At 36.9% G+C, this 18,748-nt stretch overlaps 2 protein-coding genes and 1 long non-coding RNA gene across 4 annotated transcripts in view; 1 reads left to right on the plus strand and 2 right to left on the minus strand.

The window, feature by feature from the left end:
• LOC118263576 (uncharacterized) overlaps positions 1-18,748 on the plus strand; it is a 34,453-nt gene that overhangs the window by 11,439 nt on the left and 4,266 nt on the right. Inside the window, exons 6-19 of the mRNA XM_035575651.2 lie at positions 1,287-1,416; positions 2,717-2,856; positions 3,945-4,099; positions 4,566-4,750; positions 5,088-5,251; positions 8,583-8,808; positions 9,112-9,223; positions 11,972-12,088; positions 12,732-12,843; positions 13,039-13,169; positions 13,674-13,781; positions 14,024-14,154; positions 17,700-17,760; positions 18,027-18,254. Of these exons, the coding sequence (XP_035431544.2) occupies positions 1,287-1,416; positions 2,717-2,856; positions 3,945-4,099; positions 4,566-4,750; positions 5,088-5,251; positions 8,583-8,808; positions 9,112-9,223; positions 11,972-12,088; positions 12,732-12,843; positions 13,039-13,169; positions 13,674-13,781; positions 14,024-14,154; positions 17,700-17,760; positions 18,027-18,254 (2,000 nt within the window). The remainder of the gene's footprint in view (positions 1-1,286; positions 1,417-2,716; positions 2,857-3,944; positions 4,100-4,565; positions 4,751-5,087; positions 5,252-8,582; positions 8,809-9,111; positions 9,224-11,971; positions 12,089-12,731; positions 12,844-13,038; positions 13,170-13,673; positions 13,782-14,023; positions 14,155-17,699; positions 17,761-18,026; positions 18,255-18,748) is intronic.
• The window catches only part of LOC126912392 (uncharacterized), an 86,971-nt gene that overhangs the window by 7,844 nt on the left and 60,379 nt on the right, over positions 1-18,748 (minus strand). The gene's annotated exons all lie outside the window — the stretch shown is intronic.
• Positions 14,528-16,939, minus strand: LOC126912388 (uncharacterized). Of its 2 annotated transcripts, none has more exons than XM_050704228.1 (2): positions 15,076-16,939; positions 14,528-14,827 (listed from the first exon to the last, which is right to left on the minus strand). In XM_050704228.1, the coding sequence occupies exon 1, from the start codon at positions 16,851-16,853 to the stop codon at positions 15,486-15,488; it is 1,368 nt and encodes a 455-aa protein (XP_050560185.1). In that variant the 5' UTR covers positions 16,854-16,939; the 3' UTR covers positions 14,528-14,827; positions 15,076-15,485. The 2 variants fall into 2 exon arrangements, with proteins under 2 accessions (XP_050560185.1, XP_050560184.1); XM_050704227.1 differs by having other exon boundaries at positions 14,529-14,949; positions 15,198-16,939.

An 18,748-nucleotide genomic window follows, 5' to 3' on the forward strand; every position in this document is an offset into this window, starting at 1 on the left:
AGGGAGTATCAGACTCTTGCTGACTAAAAATTCCTACTCATGCTCTTAGAGCCAAAGCCCCGGTAACTCGCTTGGTAGTCCGCAGCTCTAGAGTAACAAAGGGCTTAAAAATGATAGTTTGTAATCTTACATACCTATATTGTAAATGCGAAAGTTTTAAGTTAAGCGAGGTTGTCACTCAATTATTTAATTAACACACAAGTATTTATTACTCAAAACGGCTGAAGAGATCGGGATGTAATTTGGAACAGATTTGTTCCAAATCGAAATTCCGAATCTACCTAGATTGTGGTATGTTTTATCCCACCAAAATCCCTCTTTAGGGTATATATATTCTGTGACCAAAATGCGGGTGAAGCCGTTGGCAGACACTAGTGTTATTATAACTATAGGGATATTTTCAGTTCCTGTTATTTATGAAATAAAGGAAACTTGATGATGCAATACAATTCTTAGATATAAGTACACAGGTGTTTTGTGCATCAAAAATGTTTTGAAAATTTCATTTAACCTATTGTCCAGAGTTTCCGTTTTCTGTATTCTTAAAAGCAGTAAATATAAATAGATGATGAAATAAAATAAACCATATTGCTTGTCAAACCAACGGAAGTAACTGGGAATAAACACCGTTCACATTTCCTTTGATAATAATTTAAGACTGAACTCTGACCAACTCTTTTAGAACTAAATTAAAACGAAGACTATAGTCACTGGTAAGGGAATAGACTAAAGTTGAGACGGCCTCATTGGTCAAGGAAGGTCACAAGTGCGACTGCTGGGCAACGGGTCTCGGGTTCAATTCCCGGGTCGGGCAAAGAATTGCTGTCCTTTTATCAGTTTTTCGTAATGATTTCTTTCAATAAAAGTTCAATCAACGTTTTATCATAGCTCAGGAAGTACATAGGGATCTTGCGCTTGACTTTACTCCGGTTTCGTCTATTTACCGCCCCGTCATGAGATGGAAGGAACTGAGATTGCATCAGTAGATATCTTATCAGTAGATATTTAATTACCTACTCAGCCACATATCTGTCTGTGTAAAATTCTCATATTTACTTGGTTTTTGAGTCAAAGTCAAAGTCAAAATTATTTATTTCAAATAGACCAGGAAGGCATTTTTGATCGTCAAAGCAAATATAATAAAAATAATATTAACAATGTCTGTTTGTGGGTCAATAGTGACCCCCGGGGATATCATTGGTTATCAACTGGAACAAATGAGTTTTTGTCGCAGTGTTTACTTATTTAGCCTATAGTATAATTGTTGTAACATTACGTGCCCACAGGCGAGAGTAGCGTGAACATGACCACGACTCTCACAATACTGCTTGTCCTTGTTAAAACAACTAAAGAATATTTGGACAAAAATCCCAAGTTCAAATCGCAACTGCCATGCCCGGATTGTTATGCACAAAGGTTTGTGTGTTTAGTTAATATTACTTAGTACATAGATACTTAGTTAGATTATTTACGGTAAGTGTGTTTTTCCACTAGAGATGTGCTATGTAGCTATGCTACGAAGATGTAATAGGTAAGCTGTGAACAATGTGATGGTTTCCACTGATACTAAGCTATGTAGTAATATGTGCTATAAAGATGCGCCGCCGCAAACTAACTGTGCGAGGACGATGCGCAACTCGAGTATGCGATGTGTTGATAGTAGGGAAGCGAGCCATAGCACGCATCTTTCAATATAAAAAACATAGCATAGCTAAGTCCGTTTCCACCAGTGCTAATGTATATATGTGAACTAATAAAAAACCAAGGCGAAACAAACGTTTACGAGGTTCCGCTAGTTTTGTATAAAATGGGACTATGTGATGTGAAGATGTCAGTAGTGAACCAATTCAAAAGGTACCTGAGAATAGTCGCTGCACGTTCTCACTATAGCCCTTGAGACACGAAGCGGACACGTAACCAATTACTGCTTATTCGTAATATCAGCTAATAACAGGTTGCCTCGTTCATCGAGTAATCAGTTGTATTTGTAACCGATGCAAGAGGTGTTACGTTTGAGTCGGACAAAGTGCTATTGGGATTTGTATCTAATTTTAGAAATTGTCAGTGATAGCACAATTTGGAATTGTGTTCAGTTAAGGCCTTATTCTCCCATTATGACATACGACTGACAAATTATCAAAACGTTTATCATTTTATTACCCTCTCTGTGTAAGTATCGCCATATATTAAGATACTTCACAGTTCAAATGATAAAGGTACACACGGGATACCATTTTTTCATTCAATGTCCACCAGTATCTGAGTCAATAGGCCACGCAGTCCTCCCATCGACTCGAGAAAGGCGGCTAAAAGGTTAATGTTATAAGGATTGGCAGGGCACCGATACCTCCTCACCACTCATAATTATATGCCGTTTAATTATTATGGTACCCTGGTACTCGTACTCGATGGCAATCGTAATAAATTGTATAGAATTTTTGTATTCTTGTTTGTGGCGCCAAATGGATATAATTAATAACTTGTTACTAAGGATAATTTGGAAATTGTTCCTTTTGTAAAAGACATTTGGGTACAGAGTACAGACTCGATCAGTATTTTGATCTCTTATCTCGTCTTGTTCATTATTTTACGTATAAATCTACACATAGGAACATACGCAGTTTGACCATGAGACAGACACAATATTTTTTGGTATTTGACATTCAAAACAACTTATTTGATCTTATTTCTCTGATTTTGACTCCATTTTCGACAGATGTTTCATCTGGGCGTATCGATACGAGTGTCGTGCGCGGGAGCATCGACATGAAAGAATCACTCTAACCGTGATTGCGGCAGTTTTAAACAATATCTACGGAGAACGTCTACTTCTATTCTCTTCTATATTGATGGGAGGTCAGTGACACATGCTAGAACTTCTTTATTATAATGATTCATCATCATCACATCAGACAAGGCGTTTTTTGAAGATAATGGCATTAATAATGTGTCATGAAAACGACTGTTAGATGATCCGATCTGTCGCATTTATCTTTATATAATTAACCATTTTGAAATAGCAAACTGTCTTTTATCATAAAAAAATTAAGATAAATAGTATAATTATTTTTTACCTTATAACCTTACGTACGTAAAGAAATATATTGTACGAATCAAGAGTAATAAATTGTGAATGAGTGATTGATAATACAAGCGTAATAGGACGCACTGAGACTAAAAAAGAAAATAAATGTCATTTTTTCTCTTAAACAACACAATATAAGAAATAACAATAGATCAGTACAATATTGTATCAATGGTGTTATTGAATGTCAAAACGGTTCCATTAGTGGTCCACAGCCGCCATAATTCCAATACTTTCACTTCCGTCGGATGTAATTGCATTGCTTTAAGAATGGACGTCGTTCAACCGTGTCCCGTCGAAACTGACGAATTTGATTCATCCAGAACACTATTACATTACGAAATGATCTTAAAAATAATCATAATCATCGTTATTGGCTACATAATCAGTTTTATAAAGCCCCGAAAGCGCATTTTTTACAACATGACATGACACTTCTAGAATGTGAGCGTATTGCCACACAAACTCAACTAATCATCTCACACTAGAGGTTTGTGTCAGAAAATAATTGACACAGAATAAATGACTCGTTTTTTCTCTTTAAAGCTTTAGCAAGATCCACAGCTACCAATACCTCGTTAAGTAACTGTTTTATATCAAAAGAATTACAAGCCTCCTCAATTCAATCAATCGAAAATTCGTCTCTAGATTTTACTTCGAAATTGCATTTATAATTCCACTACGGCACTTTACTAATTAGGCATCGAATAAAGCCACAGCAGTTGTTGTAGGCATGTTTTATGCCACATATGAACATATGCTGACCTCATTGAAAGCTTAGCTTATTTAATTTAGTAAGTTTAGCTTATATGTAGAAGTATAAGTTGTTTATTGATGTATGGTATGTTGATGTCCGCAGACATCATATCCCTGTCGGTGCTCACCGAGTTGCCTCCAAGGAAAGATTGGACTGCGACCGTCAACTTCACAACGAAACAACAAGACGTCCAGTTTAAGAAGATACTCATTTTCTTTGTGGTTGATTTGCTGAAAACGTTCCCTTATAATAAGTTCGTAAGTATGTCAAGTAATTTTTCTAATTTCTTGTACAAGACATAAACATGTGTGTATTTTTGAAGCAAATACCTTCACAGCCATAGCTGGAATAATTTTATTTTTTCAATCACACAAATGTATAGGTATACTAGATGCAGTATAGTAGACCGATGACGTGATGGCACTAGATCATAAGTGCAATCAATCGGCTTTAAATAACTGAAAATAAATAATGACGAGAGCTTTTTTTTTAAGGGGGAAAATCATCCAATGACTCCTTATAAATCCGTGAACTTAGTGCTTTTATTTATGCGTTAATTGAACTAAAGAGTAGTAACGTTATAGCTGACTGGCCGCCATGTAAAAGTTAATAAAATCAAACACAATCAATGTCATTTATTAAGCTCTTCTAGCCCATTCCAACACTGTAAACTCTGAAACCAATTTTAATTTAGAAAACATCACATACAGTTCTACATTTCAGATGATGCAATCACGATACTGGCTCCTCGGCATCATATACCTTCTGGACCCTGGTCTGTGTCACCTCCGTGCACATTGGTCACCGCCTCTCTTTGCTGAACTACGCAAGACTGCGCTCCAGGCCCTGGTCTGTGCGATACCCATGTGTGACCCCAAGTGGGTGAGGGACTATGGGCTGATTAGAAGGTATGTTAGAGATTGCTAGCACTTTTGACTTATTTTTAGATTCCTATAAGTTCACTAGGACTAAGTTCATGGATTTAAAAAGGTAGCTCTCGTCATTATATTTGCAGTTATTTAGAGCCAATGATCTAGTGTCATCACACTACTATACTACATCTAAAACAAACTTCACCATGCGTTAAGCCACTTTTAAATTTGGATACCCAATAGGACTATCGAGTTATGACGTTGAAAAAGTCAACAAGTAAGGATTTACCCCAGTGACAGTGTCCCGTGTATGTGTTCTCTGTTCTTTGCATTGTGTAAAATGCCTGATGAATTTACTTCTTTCTCATTTCAGAATAATGTGGTACATCGAATGGTACTCGGAAAGTCCGTATGAGATTTCCGTGCTATACTGGTGTGTCAGGCTGCTGCAGGTCGCGACCTATCACACTCGGAAACCAGAACGAGATCTAGCCATTCAAGACCTGTACGATACGCACGGGATCGTTATAATGATTCGTAAGATGCTGTTTACTACCTTTGTGTTAAACGAAAATAGGTACACCTAGGTATGTCGATGAGATTTTCTTTTTCTGACGTCCGTTGATAATCTTATTTTTACTTCTTGCAATTCACTTGATTCACTGGTAATTAGCAAACTTCTGAGACCCAAATGACTACAACCGTAAGAAATATGTTTAACCCTGTTTTTTCCACAACCCTGTCTTGCTGCAGATAAATCCGCTAATCCGCTAACGATACAGGACACTTAATGATTTCACAAGATATTACCTACTTACAGTCAGTTGCAGAAAACTGTCTTTAAAATCGACATTAGTTAATCCGTCATTATCGCTAATATTCCATTAAATTTAAAGACGTTGCACAAAACTGTTGCGGGTCCCTTTAATGGGACTTTAACTAAAGACGACATTAAAAAGTGTTGCAAGTTAAAACACATATTTTGAATGAACTGATTACGTAGTATTTGTATACTCTGTGGAACTGATTGAATGTAAATTGTTATTAAGGATGGAAGGATGTGAATCCCGCTTCGAAAGAAACCGATTTTTTAAAATAACGATTTATCGATCGTGACTCGATTTATTTCATGTAGTTAAAGGACAATATAAAAATCAATACAATACCATCTGTTACTACTTAGTTACTTGTAAACTAAGACTTAGTTATGAGTTTTTCCAGAGCTAATCACATTTTTTACGTAATACCTATATCTATATTTTGTATTTGATTAAATATCTCTATATTTAATAGATTAGGTATATGTGTTATTTTAATTAGCTACTATTAAATGTATTTTGTGGTGTCTTAATAGTGGAATACATATAAATATCTAATTTTCTTCTAATTCCCTGAACCGATTCAATTATGTGTTCCGATTTAAAATAGGTATCAACCTTTGTGGTTCGCGGGAATAAAATCCATGACCATTGACCAGCCCTAGTTGTCAATAATGTCATCATGAGCGTTTCTGTCATCTCTGTATTTAGGAAAAATCCTAATTTTTTACGATAAAAATATTATCAATTGCTTTAATGTGGTGTTGAATTATCTTTCATTGGTATCGTAACACCGTTTGTAAGAGAGAAGATTTAATGTAGCTTCCAGGTGTTTGTTATTGTTGTGATTAATTGAGAATTGGACTCGTCTCGAGTTTTCCTTTTGTAGAAAGAATTTTCAGTATTATTCATTAACCATGGTATCTGATGCAACACAGGCTGGTTCAGGCAGTATGCATCGCCCTTTTACTAACTTTTTAAGCAAAGAATTAACCAAAGAATGGTATAATATTGCACCCACAGAGGAAGTACGAATTACCCCCAGGTGACGGTGGCTTGGTATTTTAGTAAAATAAATATATAATAAAATAAATTAATTTAAAACAAGATAAGTCGTTTTATTTATTCTTAAAAATAACTACTTAATAGTTAACACTTCTTTAGCATTTACCCAGTCTCTATAAAGAACAAGGTATATACATCTTTTAATACACCTATTCCCCGAGCATGATATGGAAATACCTAAGGAAGGCCTATGTTTGGCAGGAAGCTGATCTTCGGTAGATCCAGTAGCGAAGAATCACAAACATCTATATGACGAAAATTGCGCGGACGTAGGAGCATAAAATTTGGTACACTTATAGTTTATGTGTAGGAGAAGTGCAGAACGCTAATATTTTTCATAAATAATGCTTATAAAGTACATTCATAATCAATAAATAAATAAATCAATAAATAAAACATTACACACACTACCATGCATAGTAGGGGAAGGTAGGGTAATTGAGAACGGCGGGTAATTGGGAACACGTTGATAAGTCCCACTTCCCCTCCCCGTATCCCGTCTCGCGGCTATTCGAGGTATGCTTCCCCCGCCCCTAAGTGCGCAAGCGACAATGGGAACTGGAGGATGCACGCATCTTGACACGGTGAGTCAAAATGTTTTTATTGCATTTTGGTTATAAATTTTGTGTTTTCATACATTAGATGCAAATGTCATATTTTTGAGTACAATGACACCATATTTCGTAAGTTTATTTCATGGATAACCCGTTTTAAAATTTTACGTGTTATAGGATTCACTTATAATGCTATCGAAGGTCGCGACCATTTTTATTCAAATTATCGACTGCCGGTAATTAGGAACGGTGGGTGGCGGGTAATTGGGAACGTTCATATTTACAATTTGTTTTTATATTTCTATTACAATACATTTTTTTAGATGAGGCATGACGTTGATGCAGCCAGACTGAACCAGACACCACCAGTTCAAATATCAGATTCACATGACCACGATAAAGCTTTGGGTACATGTGCAATGCACTTCCAGAGAGACCAGCAAAAGTTACGTGTGTGATATGTGTCATGAAATGAAAAAATATTTTTTCCGTTATAAGCAGACAGATAAATAATGTTTTTAAGTAATAAAAGTTGATTCCTTTTTTAAGAGAAAATACTGTTTTTTGCCTTTTAAGTTAAGTGTTCCTAATTCCCCCACCTTCCCCTTTCGTATTTGACAAAACGTCAAATTGACAGACATTGCGATGATATTAAAAGAAAAAGAAATGAAAAGAGGTTTCTCATTGAAGGAGGTTAATATAATGAAGAGGTTTGATTATTCATGATGCGCCGGAATATATTAATTTGAATTTTACAAAACGAATAGCAATTCGTTAAATAAAAATTATCCTTGAACGTATGTTAAGTGGTATTGTAAATTAAATCGTATATGGTCGAATTTCGACCACTAGGCGGCCACTAGTATCAATAACTATGTGAGGCCATCAATAGCTTTATTTCTTCGAGTTTCAGTTTCTAAATTGAGTATTTCGCAAATGCGTAAAGCTTTAGAAATCCTGTATCTCACACGAAACTCTTCTCCGTCATGTTTTTCAAATAAATTTATCCTATCTGGTACACGACGTCGTCGTGGAAGGAGCGAATAAAGATGATAGGCTTGAAAGAGACATTATAAATCATACTGTAATAAAGTAAAAAAATATTACTAGCACTATTTACAAAAGAATTGAGAGTTTAATAACAAGTTTAATGGATGTTTGACTAGGCATTAAAAATTATAGCCCCAAACTGTCAATTTAATGCTCCTTTAGCGCTAATGACGTTTTGTGCAACGTAAAAAATAGGCTAAAGTCCCGATTTGACGTTTCTTTAATTAAAGTTAATCCGGCATTAAAATGAGATAGAAATACTTCTTTGTGCAACACTTTAAAGCTTCATTAATATTTAAAGTCACTTTAAAAATTTAATGATCGTTCCTGCAACTGACTGTTAGTCTATCTATCAACTTCTTTTAAAATTCTTCTACGTAGATCTCTGCAAAACTCTCATAGAACAGAAGTTACCGCCAGTGGAAAGAAGTCAGGCGGTCCTCGCTCTGTCGCTGCGGATGCTGACCAGCTCTGCACATATGAAGGAGACTGTAACCTGCTGTGTCTACCCCAACATTAAGTGGCCTAATTCTGTCAACTCGCTCGCGAGGAAGATGATCGATGTTGTCTTATATTCACTTGATAAGCACTATATTGTTAGTGATAGGTGGGTTGAAAGTGCTACAGATGTAGCTACCTAAATATTAAATCGCATTATCTAAAGGGCAGCCTCGGTACTGTAGCAAACTTCTTCCGACTGATGATAATGATGATGTTGTACTTTTTTAAATAAGTTGTTGTTATGAACCCTAACGTATTATCACGCATGAGTTATAAAAGCTTTACATACTTAGCTCGTAGTTTACCAATGCGGCAGTCAAGAAATTGAATTTAGTCAGTAGGAGTCTGACACTGAAGTCATTGAATGATTTCCCCCTTAAAAAAAGCTCCTTAATAATATTGGTTACAGATGGCTAGTATCCCTACTGAATTTCATTTGGGAAGCGATTATATGGAACAAGGATTACAGAGAAAAGTTTGTTCGCAACGACGGCATATACAAGTTACTGGACATTATTACGGTAAGTAAATTAGTGAAATTATGCTAATCGGTACCTGCGCTGCTGCAGCGCTAGCCGAGAGAAATTTTACGACCTTCTCAGTTCTCTAATTATAAGAATAACTGAGTATTTTGATTTATATTTCCTTCACAAATAGCAGTTTATGCCAAGAATTCAATATCGGGCTCTGCTTTTATTTAATGTGATTGTAGGGTGTAGGTTAATGCCTAATCCGGAGCTGCGGACAACCTAGCGGGTTTACCGGGGCTCCGGCTCGACGGGCAGGAGTAGGAACGGGGTGGTTTTTAGTCAGTAAGAGTCTGACACTCCCTCTCGCCTCGCCGCGCCTCGCCTCGCGGGAGAAGTCATTGGATGATTTTCCACCCTAAAAAAAAAAAAAAAAAAGGGTGTAGGTTAATCGAACAGTGTTACTTGAACGAGATAATGTTTAGCGATTAGATTTAGAAACTTGTAGATACTTTTGGTGTCGTTAGTGTTGGTAAGAATGTTAGTAATTTATAATGTTTGTTATTATGATTGTTCTATGGCACACGAGGCAGCATTGTACACGAGTTAGATCCTCGACTTTTCACATAAAACTCTGTGCGTTATAATTTCATGATACTATCTTTATTTTTAGGGTTCCGTAGCCAAACGGCAAAAAACGGAACCCTTATAGATTCGTCATGTCTGTCTGTCCGTCCGTCCGTCCGTCCGTATGTCTGTGACATTTTATTTCCGAAACTGTTGGGCCTACATAGTTGAAACTTTGTAAGATGGTGTATTTCGGTAACCGCTATTAGAATTTTGAATAAAAAATAATAAATTTAAAAATTAAAGGGGGGCACTCCATACATGGAACTGATTCAAAAAATTTTTTTTTCAGCTTACATATCCGTGATGGGTGTCTATGGATAGGTCTTTAAAAAAGACATTAAGGTTCCTAAAACCACTTTTCGTCAAAATCAATCGTTTGAAAGTTAGACGCTTCCAAAGTGGAAAAATGTGTCCCCCCCCCTCTAACTTTTAAAATAAGAGAGTGAGAAAACTGAAAAAAATATATGCTGTAGATTTCAATGGAAACTAACAACGAAAATTGGTTTGAACCAGATATCATTATTAGTTTTTAAGAAATAAAACATTTTCAAAAACCGCAAATATAACTTTGTCGTTCATACAAACACTATGTAAAACCAAGTTATTTTACAACTTTTATATTATGTCATCTACTTAATTTACGGAACCCTTCATGAGCGAGTCCGACTCGCACTTGGCCAGTTTTTTTATTTTGTGAAAATCGGTCATACTTGTCAGAAACATAACACAATTTCTAAATTAACTAAAAACAATGGTTTACTCACTTAAATATTCTGAGAACAGCACTTTCGGTCAGCGTTTCAGTAGGCTGCGCGGCGTCACCTCGTCTGTGCACGTTACTCATAATGAAGAATCCCTCTATGACTAGAAACTAGTAGAACTTTATTCTCAGAATATTTACTTGAGTAAATCGTTGCTTTTAGTTAATTTAGTATGTTTCTCGATAGTTATTACTAAATCAAATCACAAATCAATAACATGTTTCACCCAGGTCATTTTAATCGTGCGCAAGAAACGCACTCTATATTTTATGCTACAAATTAACTAAGTCTGCACAGTTATCTGAAATAAATCTGAATGGATTTTACAGTACAAATCCGCACAACTGTTCATTTGAAATATATTTAAGGAGCTAAAGTGTTGAAGCACTTTCACATAAGGTTTGATTTATGCGTACACTAATATCTATTCTCAATATCTTGTAATTGCGGGATGCAATCATGTTGTAGTCTGGACAAGGGGGCACTGGCGATTCGTTTAGTTCATACCAACGGACAGCACTATTAATATCGACATGAAGGAGTCGCGTGCATTCACCAGGGAAGTCGTGACTTCCTACTTGGTCTATTCAATTGGAGTAAATGGTGGTCGTTGGTGACTATTTCTTTTTGTATCTTTTTATTGTGGTGCTCAACTGTGTGGATAAATGTCACGCCACCTTTCATAGAAAGGATACCAGGAAAACCCAAGATCTGAAATCTGTCTATAGTATCTTTGCTATCTTTCTCTATTCCATAGTTCCATAGTATTGTCTCCAGGTCATATCTCCTAGTTTGTCTACTCAGATGGATACTTATTAAACACCTACCTACTGAATAGGTACTTCTTCTTGCTGTCGTGTTATAAATGAATGATTAATTGTCAACACATCTTAATTTGTGTGAATGGGCCGTAAATGTCGAAATAATTATATTCATTAGCACACCACGATTGATACTTATTGTATAACTTGTGCAGTTTACCCCTTCTTATCTGTTCTTCAACTATAATTTCCATGCATTTCGTTTTTGTGAAATCTCTCGTAGCATAGCTGTTATAGTTTGAGACCCACTGGCTCCTGTCGGTTGCTGTTGCCTACTGAGCTGAGGATGCGAGACAACCGTTGGAACGGACGGCGTGATACGTATCCATTTAAACTAATCTGACACAATACATGCGTGACGGTTGGACAGTTGTGTTGTCTATACAGGAAATTATTCCGTACATCCTTTTTTACTTTTTGTAACTTCACAAATTCGTGCAAAAACAACGGGATCTAATTCGATTCACAAAACTTTGCTTTAGTTTTCCTAATGGATAGCACGATTTTATTGATATCGAAGTAAATTAGGTACATGTAAATCTAATTACCACCTGATGACCTCCAATTTTGGAGGTTTTCTTTCATTCCAGATGACTCGACCAGCCGTTCAATGTATAGCACTAGCGGTGGTATGCGACATCGCTCGCGCCGGCGATGCAGTCGGCCAGCTGGTATCATGGCGAGCCAATCTTGGAGCCTCTAATGCGGTAACCCTCAAATCTGATCAGGAACTTAGAGTAGGCCACTGGCAAGTGAAGGGTATAAGGCAATTAGTTTAGCATATGCCTGATTTTAGTTAGTATTTGTGTAATTTATTGGATCTAGTTAGATAGGAAATTGTACTAAGCTGTTTCATTTCTGTTTCTGTGCATTTTATCATTTAACTTAGCCATTTTTTTAGATGTTGACTAAGATGTGTAGACTTACTAGGTGTTGACTTAGTACACCTGAATCGATGCAATGTCGTGTAAAACAAACTTTCGAAGGCCAACCTCGACCAAAAATTCAATTAATTCTTAAAGAGAAAATGGTCGTTACTGGTACCCAGTTCTATGAAATGATAGAATCAATGGTAATCGTGCAGCCAACGATTAGTTTTCAACGGACACTTGGTGAAAGCAGTGTTTTGCATAGATAACTATCCTCTTGTAACGCTTGTAACGCGTGCCACGGTAGATATGCACCCTATTACAAGTAGTAGGTCCACGTATAATTGGAAATTAATACACCTAAGAACCATTTGACTTTCTGAACAAAGATAAGAGAATTCCAATAACATACAATTTTAAAGACAACTCAACTTTTCTATCACTTTCAAACAGCACGCATATTATGGCATTATATTTTCAGTACCCAAACGTAGTGCAACGCGGTGCAACAATCGCGACCCTGCTGGCATCAGTGTTTCGTGAAGGATGTCGTTCTTTAGGAGTAAAACTTAATGAATATGGAATAATAGAAGGTTGGTCATTTTCGGACTTACTGCAGATTAGAAGGGTCGATATCATCATTATCATAACTATCACAAGTCGAGGGTTCTTCCCTAGAGACTTCCAGAATAACGCGTCGTAAGTTCATTTTGGGTTTTTGAGGTTTTTGTGGGAAGAGTAGAAATGGTGTTACACCAACCCTTCTTAATATGTAATGTTTTCAACAGAGTTGGATCACCCAATCATGTCGGAAGATGTCCGTAACGAGCTAAATAACACAGATGAATTTTACGCCGTCAATCATAGTCCCCCTTTGTGCTTCGCCGCGGAGGACATGGCTGGTTCCTGCATGTCGAAGGTTAGGATTTAAGAACGATTTTGTGGGTACTTAAATCTTGTGTTATTTTCTTCTGAAGTACAACATATACCAGGGGCTACTCTACTATTACAATTGTGTCAGAATGGTCGATCATTGAGCAGTGCAAGAGGGACGAAGCTATACAACCTACATAGCTCCGTACCTCCCGCACCAAAAAATTGTCGATCATACTAATACAATTGTAATAACAGACTAAGGCCCCAGGTGCTGGGGCTGATTGGTCTTGTCATAATCAGGAAACATCTGTTCATCCACATACACCATACCCAGGTCCGGAACATCACACAAAGATTAGTCTCGTGCGGTGTCCCATACAGCCCAACGACATATACATCAGCCAGTTGACCAGCTGCACCAATTTTGTATTCGTGCAGTCAGTATGCACAAACTTGAATAATGACTCACACTTGATTTATTTGCTTGTTTGTTAAGAGTGACATTATACACCAATAAGATGGTAACCATGACATCTGTTGGTTGCAGGCCTTCGCTTTATTGCATATGCTGTCCGAAGACCTAAACGACAGAGTAAAACTAGCAGATGACGCGTATAACTTGTACAAGAACATCAAGCTGGCTTTGGAAGATGAAGTGTGTTTTTATCTTCTTTACTACTACCTACTGCATTTTGTAGATAATATTGTGTGCTTTGCTAATCCTACTGCTTTAATGAGTTCGAAGTCGGCCACCTCGAAAATTATATTAAGTAAGCTAAGCTTAGCAGTAAATATTTGTGACGTCAGCTACCTGCCTATCTTTTCTGCAGTGCAGTGATGAATAACTGATAGATTTGTTTCTTTTTTATGATACCTAATTATAGTATCCGTCCGCAGGTGATATTAGTACTTTGCTCCCATTACCTGACGCTGAAGTTAAATGAGGTATGGATGGAAACGAAGGTACAATGCGGGAAAATGTTCGAGCCGGACAGAGTTGTTGTCGACGACTTCCTTGCTGTTGGCAAGTAAGATCCTCTTGTCTTCATCACCTTCGTTAGCCTCTACAACATAACTTCAAAGAATCATTAATCATCACGCTTGCTTAAGGACGCGTTCTCATAATTGACAGGTATGGAATCGCATCACTACATTGACACGACTCTCGACAATACACACATACGCACGGATAGCTGCGGAAATTATGACAAAATGAACTTGATACTTTGAAAGTTTGAATATTTTCTGACTTTCTTTTTTAATATTTTTATTTTGTTTAGTGCGTGCGTAGACTCAAATGTTTTGTGTTATCTGATGTTCAATTCAATTCTATTGGATGTGACTTACGGACGACAAGAGCCAAGTGTGCCGAATTTGGGTTCGGATTATTCGATTGGTGTCATTTTCATAGTTTTCGGAAAGTAAACGTTCGAAATCAAAAATCAAATGGTGCCAACGCAAAACTAACTTTTTACATGCTTTTATTTAGTTTCATATGTAAAGAATGTATATATGTGTGTTTGTTAGTTTGTATGTTTCTATGTAACCAACCTCTTCCAACTCGATTTTTACCCATTTTAAACGGACCGATTTCGTTCAAACTTTGTAGACTTATCAAGGACCGGTGGCAAATTAATACCTCGTAGAAATTAATCGAGGATCTAGAATCCCTGACGTGGACACTTAACAGCCCAGATGAACCTGAAGATATATGAATATACTATCTTAAGAAAAGTTGTTCAGCGTGATGAGCACTTTTTAGCGACATGCGAAAATCAAGGATCTAGAATCCCTGACATGGACTCCTAACAGCCCAGCCAAACCTAAAGAGATTTGAATATAGGTACTTTCTTAAGAAAATATGTTCAGCGTGATGAGCACTTCTTGGCGACATGCAAAAATCGAGGATCTAGAATCCCTGACATGGACTCCTAACAACCCAGCTGAACCTGAAGAGATATGAATATACTTTCTTAAGAAAAGTTGTTCAGCGTGATGAGCACTTGTTGGCGACATACGAAAATCGAGGATGTAGAATCCCTGACATGGACTCCTAACAGCCCAGCCAAACCTGAAGAGATTTGAATATACTTTCTTAAGAAAAGATATTCAGCGTGATGAGCACTTTTTCGCCATATCTTTTATACTATTTATTCTCATAACAATACTAAATTTTCCGCCAGCTGTTAGTATTAATATTAAAATTATTGGTAGTATTAATATTACGGACCCAAAAACCATAAAAAACTGCCAAGAAAACTTTTTTGGCGCTATCTAGGAATTTAATTTTCACTCCGTATTCGATATTAGCGACCTCAAAAATCACAACAATGACACTCATGTCGAAAAATTAATATATTTATGTCGGCGCCATCTTGAACTTGATTTTCACTTTATATTCGCTATAAGCGACCCCAATAACCATGAAAATGACACTCACGATGGAAAGTTGGCAAATCTTGTCGGCGCCATCTTGGATTTTAATTTTGACTTCATATTCGCTATAAGCGACCCCGAAAACCATGAAAATGATACCCATGATGGAAAGTTGGCAAATCTTGTCGGCGCCATCTTGGATTTTAATTTTGACTCCATATTCGCTATAAACAACCCCAAAAACCATGAAAATGACACCCATGATGGAAAGTTGGCAAATCTTGTCGGCGCCATCTTGGATTTTAATTTTGACTTCATATTCGCTATAAGCGACCCCGAAAACCATGAAAATGACACCCATGACGGAAAGTTGGCAAATCTTGTCGGCGCCATCTTGGATTTTGATTTTGACTCCATATTCGCTATAAACAACCCCAAAAACCATGAAAATGACACCCATGATGGAAAGTTGGCAAATCTTGTCGGCGCCATCTTGGATTTTAATTTTGACTTCATATTCGCTATAAGCGACCCCGAAAACCATGAAAATGACACCCATGATGGAAAGTTGGCAAATCTTGTCGGCGCCATCTTGGATTTTAATTTTGACTTCATATTCGCTATAAGCGACCCCGAAAACCATGAAAATGACACCCATGATGGAAAGTTGGCAAATCTTGTCGGCGCCATCTTGGATTTTAATTTTGACTTCATATTCGCTATAAGCGACCCCGAAAACCATGAAAATGATACCCATGATGGAAAGTTGGCAAATCTTGTCGGCGCCATCTTGGATTTTAATTTTGACTCCATATTCGCTATAAACAACCCCAAAAACCATGAAAATGACACCCATGATGGAAAGTTGGCAAATCTTGTCGGCGCCATCTTGGATTTTAATTTTGACTTCATATTCGCTATAAGCGACCCCGAAAACCATGAAAATGACACCCATGACGGAAAGTTGGCAAATCTTGTCGGCGCCATCTTGGATTTTGATTTTGACTCCATATTCGCTATAAACAACCCCAAAAACCATGAAAATGACACCCATGATGGAAAGTTGGCAAATCTTGTCGGCGCCATCTTGGATTTTAATTTTGACTTCATATTCGCTATAAGCGACCCCGAAAACCATGAAAATGACACCCATGATGGAAAGTTGGCAAATCTTGTCGGCGCCATCTTGGATTTTAATTTTGACTTCATATTCGCTATAAGCGACCCCGAAAACCATGAAAATGACACCCATGATGGAAAGTTGGCAAATCTTGTCGGCGCCATCTTGGATTTTAATTTTGACTTCATATTCGCTATAAGCGACCCCGAAAACCATGAAAATGACACCCATGACGGAAAGTTGGCAAATCTTGTCGGCGCCATCTTGGATTTTGATTTAACCTCATGTTCAAAATAATATAACGAAACATTCTACCTATATTCATAAAATAAAAAATATCTTACCTTGTAACTTGACAAGGTAAGACAGCTCGTACAGAATGTGTAAAATATCAAGATTGGTTTGTGAACTATAATATCAAATATTTTGTACTCGTACAGCGATCTTTTTCAAGGCCATTTTTTGTAACAGGCGACGCAGCGTCCACTCACGACAGCGCTCGAGCGCAGACTGAAATTTCATTTGACATTTTCTATCCAATAAATCTAAATAGTAAACAAATAAAATAACCCTTATTGCTACGCTTTAAAGTTGATGTCTGACAGCAAAATAGGAGAAAAAATTAAACGGGAACTTTTATTTATTTCCGAGACAATTTGTAATATTTTCGTAATTTTTTTCCAATAGTACAATTTTTGATTATGTCTGCTTCCCCGGGATATTTTTTTGAGATTCCGAATTATGCGTGTAGTAGCAGTAAAACGTTCCTAAACTCAACCCTTTTTTATCAATTTTGTGTGAAGAGGTAAAGAAAAATCGTGTTTGCAATAATAAAATATAACTTTTTTCACATTACAAATCAATATTTTTGGAGATAAAGAAGTGATCTATCTATTGTAATTGTTAGTTATGTTCAGTTAAGTTTCTTTTGGTCGTAATATGTACTGAAAAATAGCTTATTTACGTCAGATTTGAGAACGCGTCCTTAAGTCAGATTTGTAATAATATAATTTGAAGTTATGATGAGTCCAGTTTCCTTCATGATGTTCTCATTCAATGTTTTCTGTTGTTTCTCAGAGGCTGGGCCAAAGAAATAAAACGCCAGCAAGAAGATGTTATTGCTAAAGACCGAAAGAAGGTACCTAGTAAATCAATCAACTCAATAGTAGTTTAGCTACAGCAAAATTCTTTTTATACGTCAGAATCAAGCATTGTTTATTTATCGTTCTTTCACCAGCATTTTATTTATATTTTCAACAAAAGCCTTTAGGTAACTCTGCATATTCTTCTTTTATTATCAATATTGTTTCATGGACTTATTTAGCAAAAGAAGACAGTGCAAGATTCAAGAATTAATACCGACAGACGTAACCCAATTTAAAATTTTCTCATTTCAATCTCCAGGAAAGAGAAAAAGAGTGTTCTTTATACGCCTTTTTGGGTCGCATTCGTCTGAACATTGCACTCGACGCGTTGCGTACTGTACGCTGCGTGGCTCGTTCTACGGACCATTCGCGCATAAGACATGCTATGCTACATGACGCCGTGTTCGCATACCATCGACAATCGCTATCTCTGAAGAATAACATCCTAACACTGTTGCGCACTTACAAGGCACCTCTTGATGATCAGGTAATCGTATGGTAGAACTTTAGTATCTAGTTAATTAATGGGAAGTTAGGAACAGTTGAAAACCATACCTACGGTTTACCAATTCTTCAAAAACCCGTTTAATTGACCTCTATTGAAAGAGGCTCTTTTAATCCTTTGGATTTTATGCAACTATCGCATGATTTTGGTCCTGCATACAAAAAACACTTCTAGGATAGGATATGGCCATTCATCGCCCACGTTCATCGTCTTATGATGCCATCTCCTTGCAAAGATTGGCGATCACTGCATTCTAGACGCAGCAGTGATGCGGTAATGCACTGCAACCATTAATGGAGATCACAGAGCCAAGGTCCTCCCTTGTAGCCTTCTCATTCCTTAAATTTTACTCTGGTTCGTGATCTAAAGGAGTCTGCATTTAGGGTTTGTCATGATGTCCCAAAATATTCAAGCTTTCTCTTTTCCGAATGCCAGTTCTGTTACTTTTGATAGCAATATCTCCCGGTTGAGCCTTT

This window comes from Spodoptera frugiperda, chromosome 25, assembly GCF_023101765.2.
Source record: "Spodoptera frugiperda isolate SF20-4 chromosome 25, AGI-APGP_CSIRO_Sfru_2.0, whole genome shotgun sequence".
NCBI lineage: Eukaryota > Metazoa > Arthropoda > Insecta > Lepidoptera > Noctuidae > Spodoptera > Spodoptera frugiperda.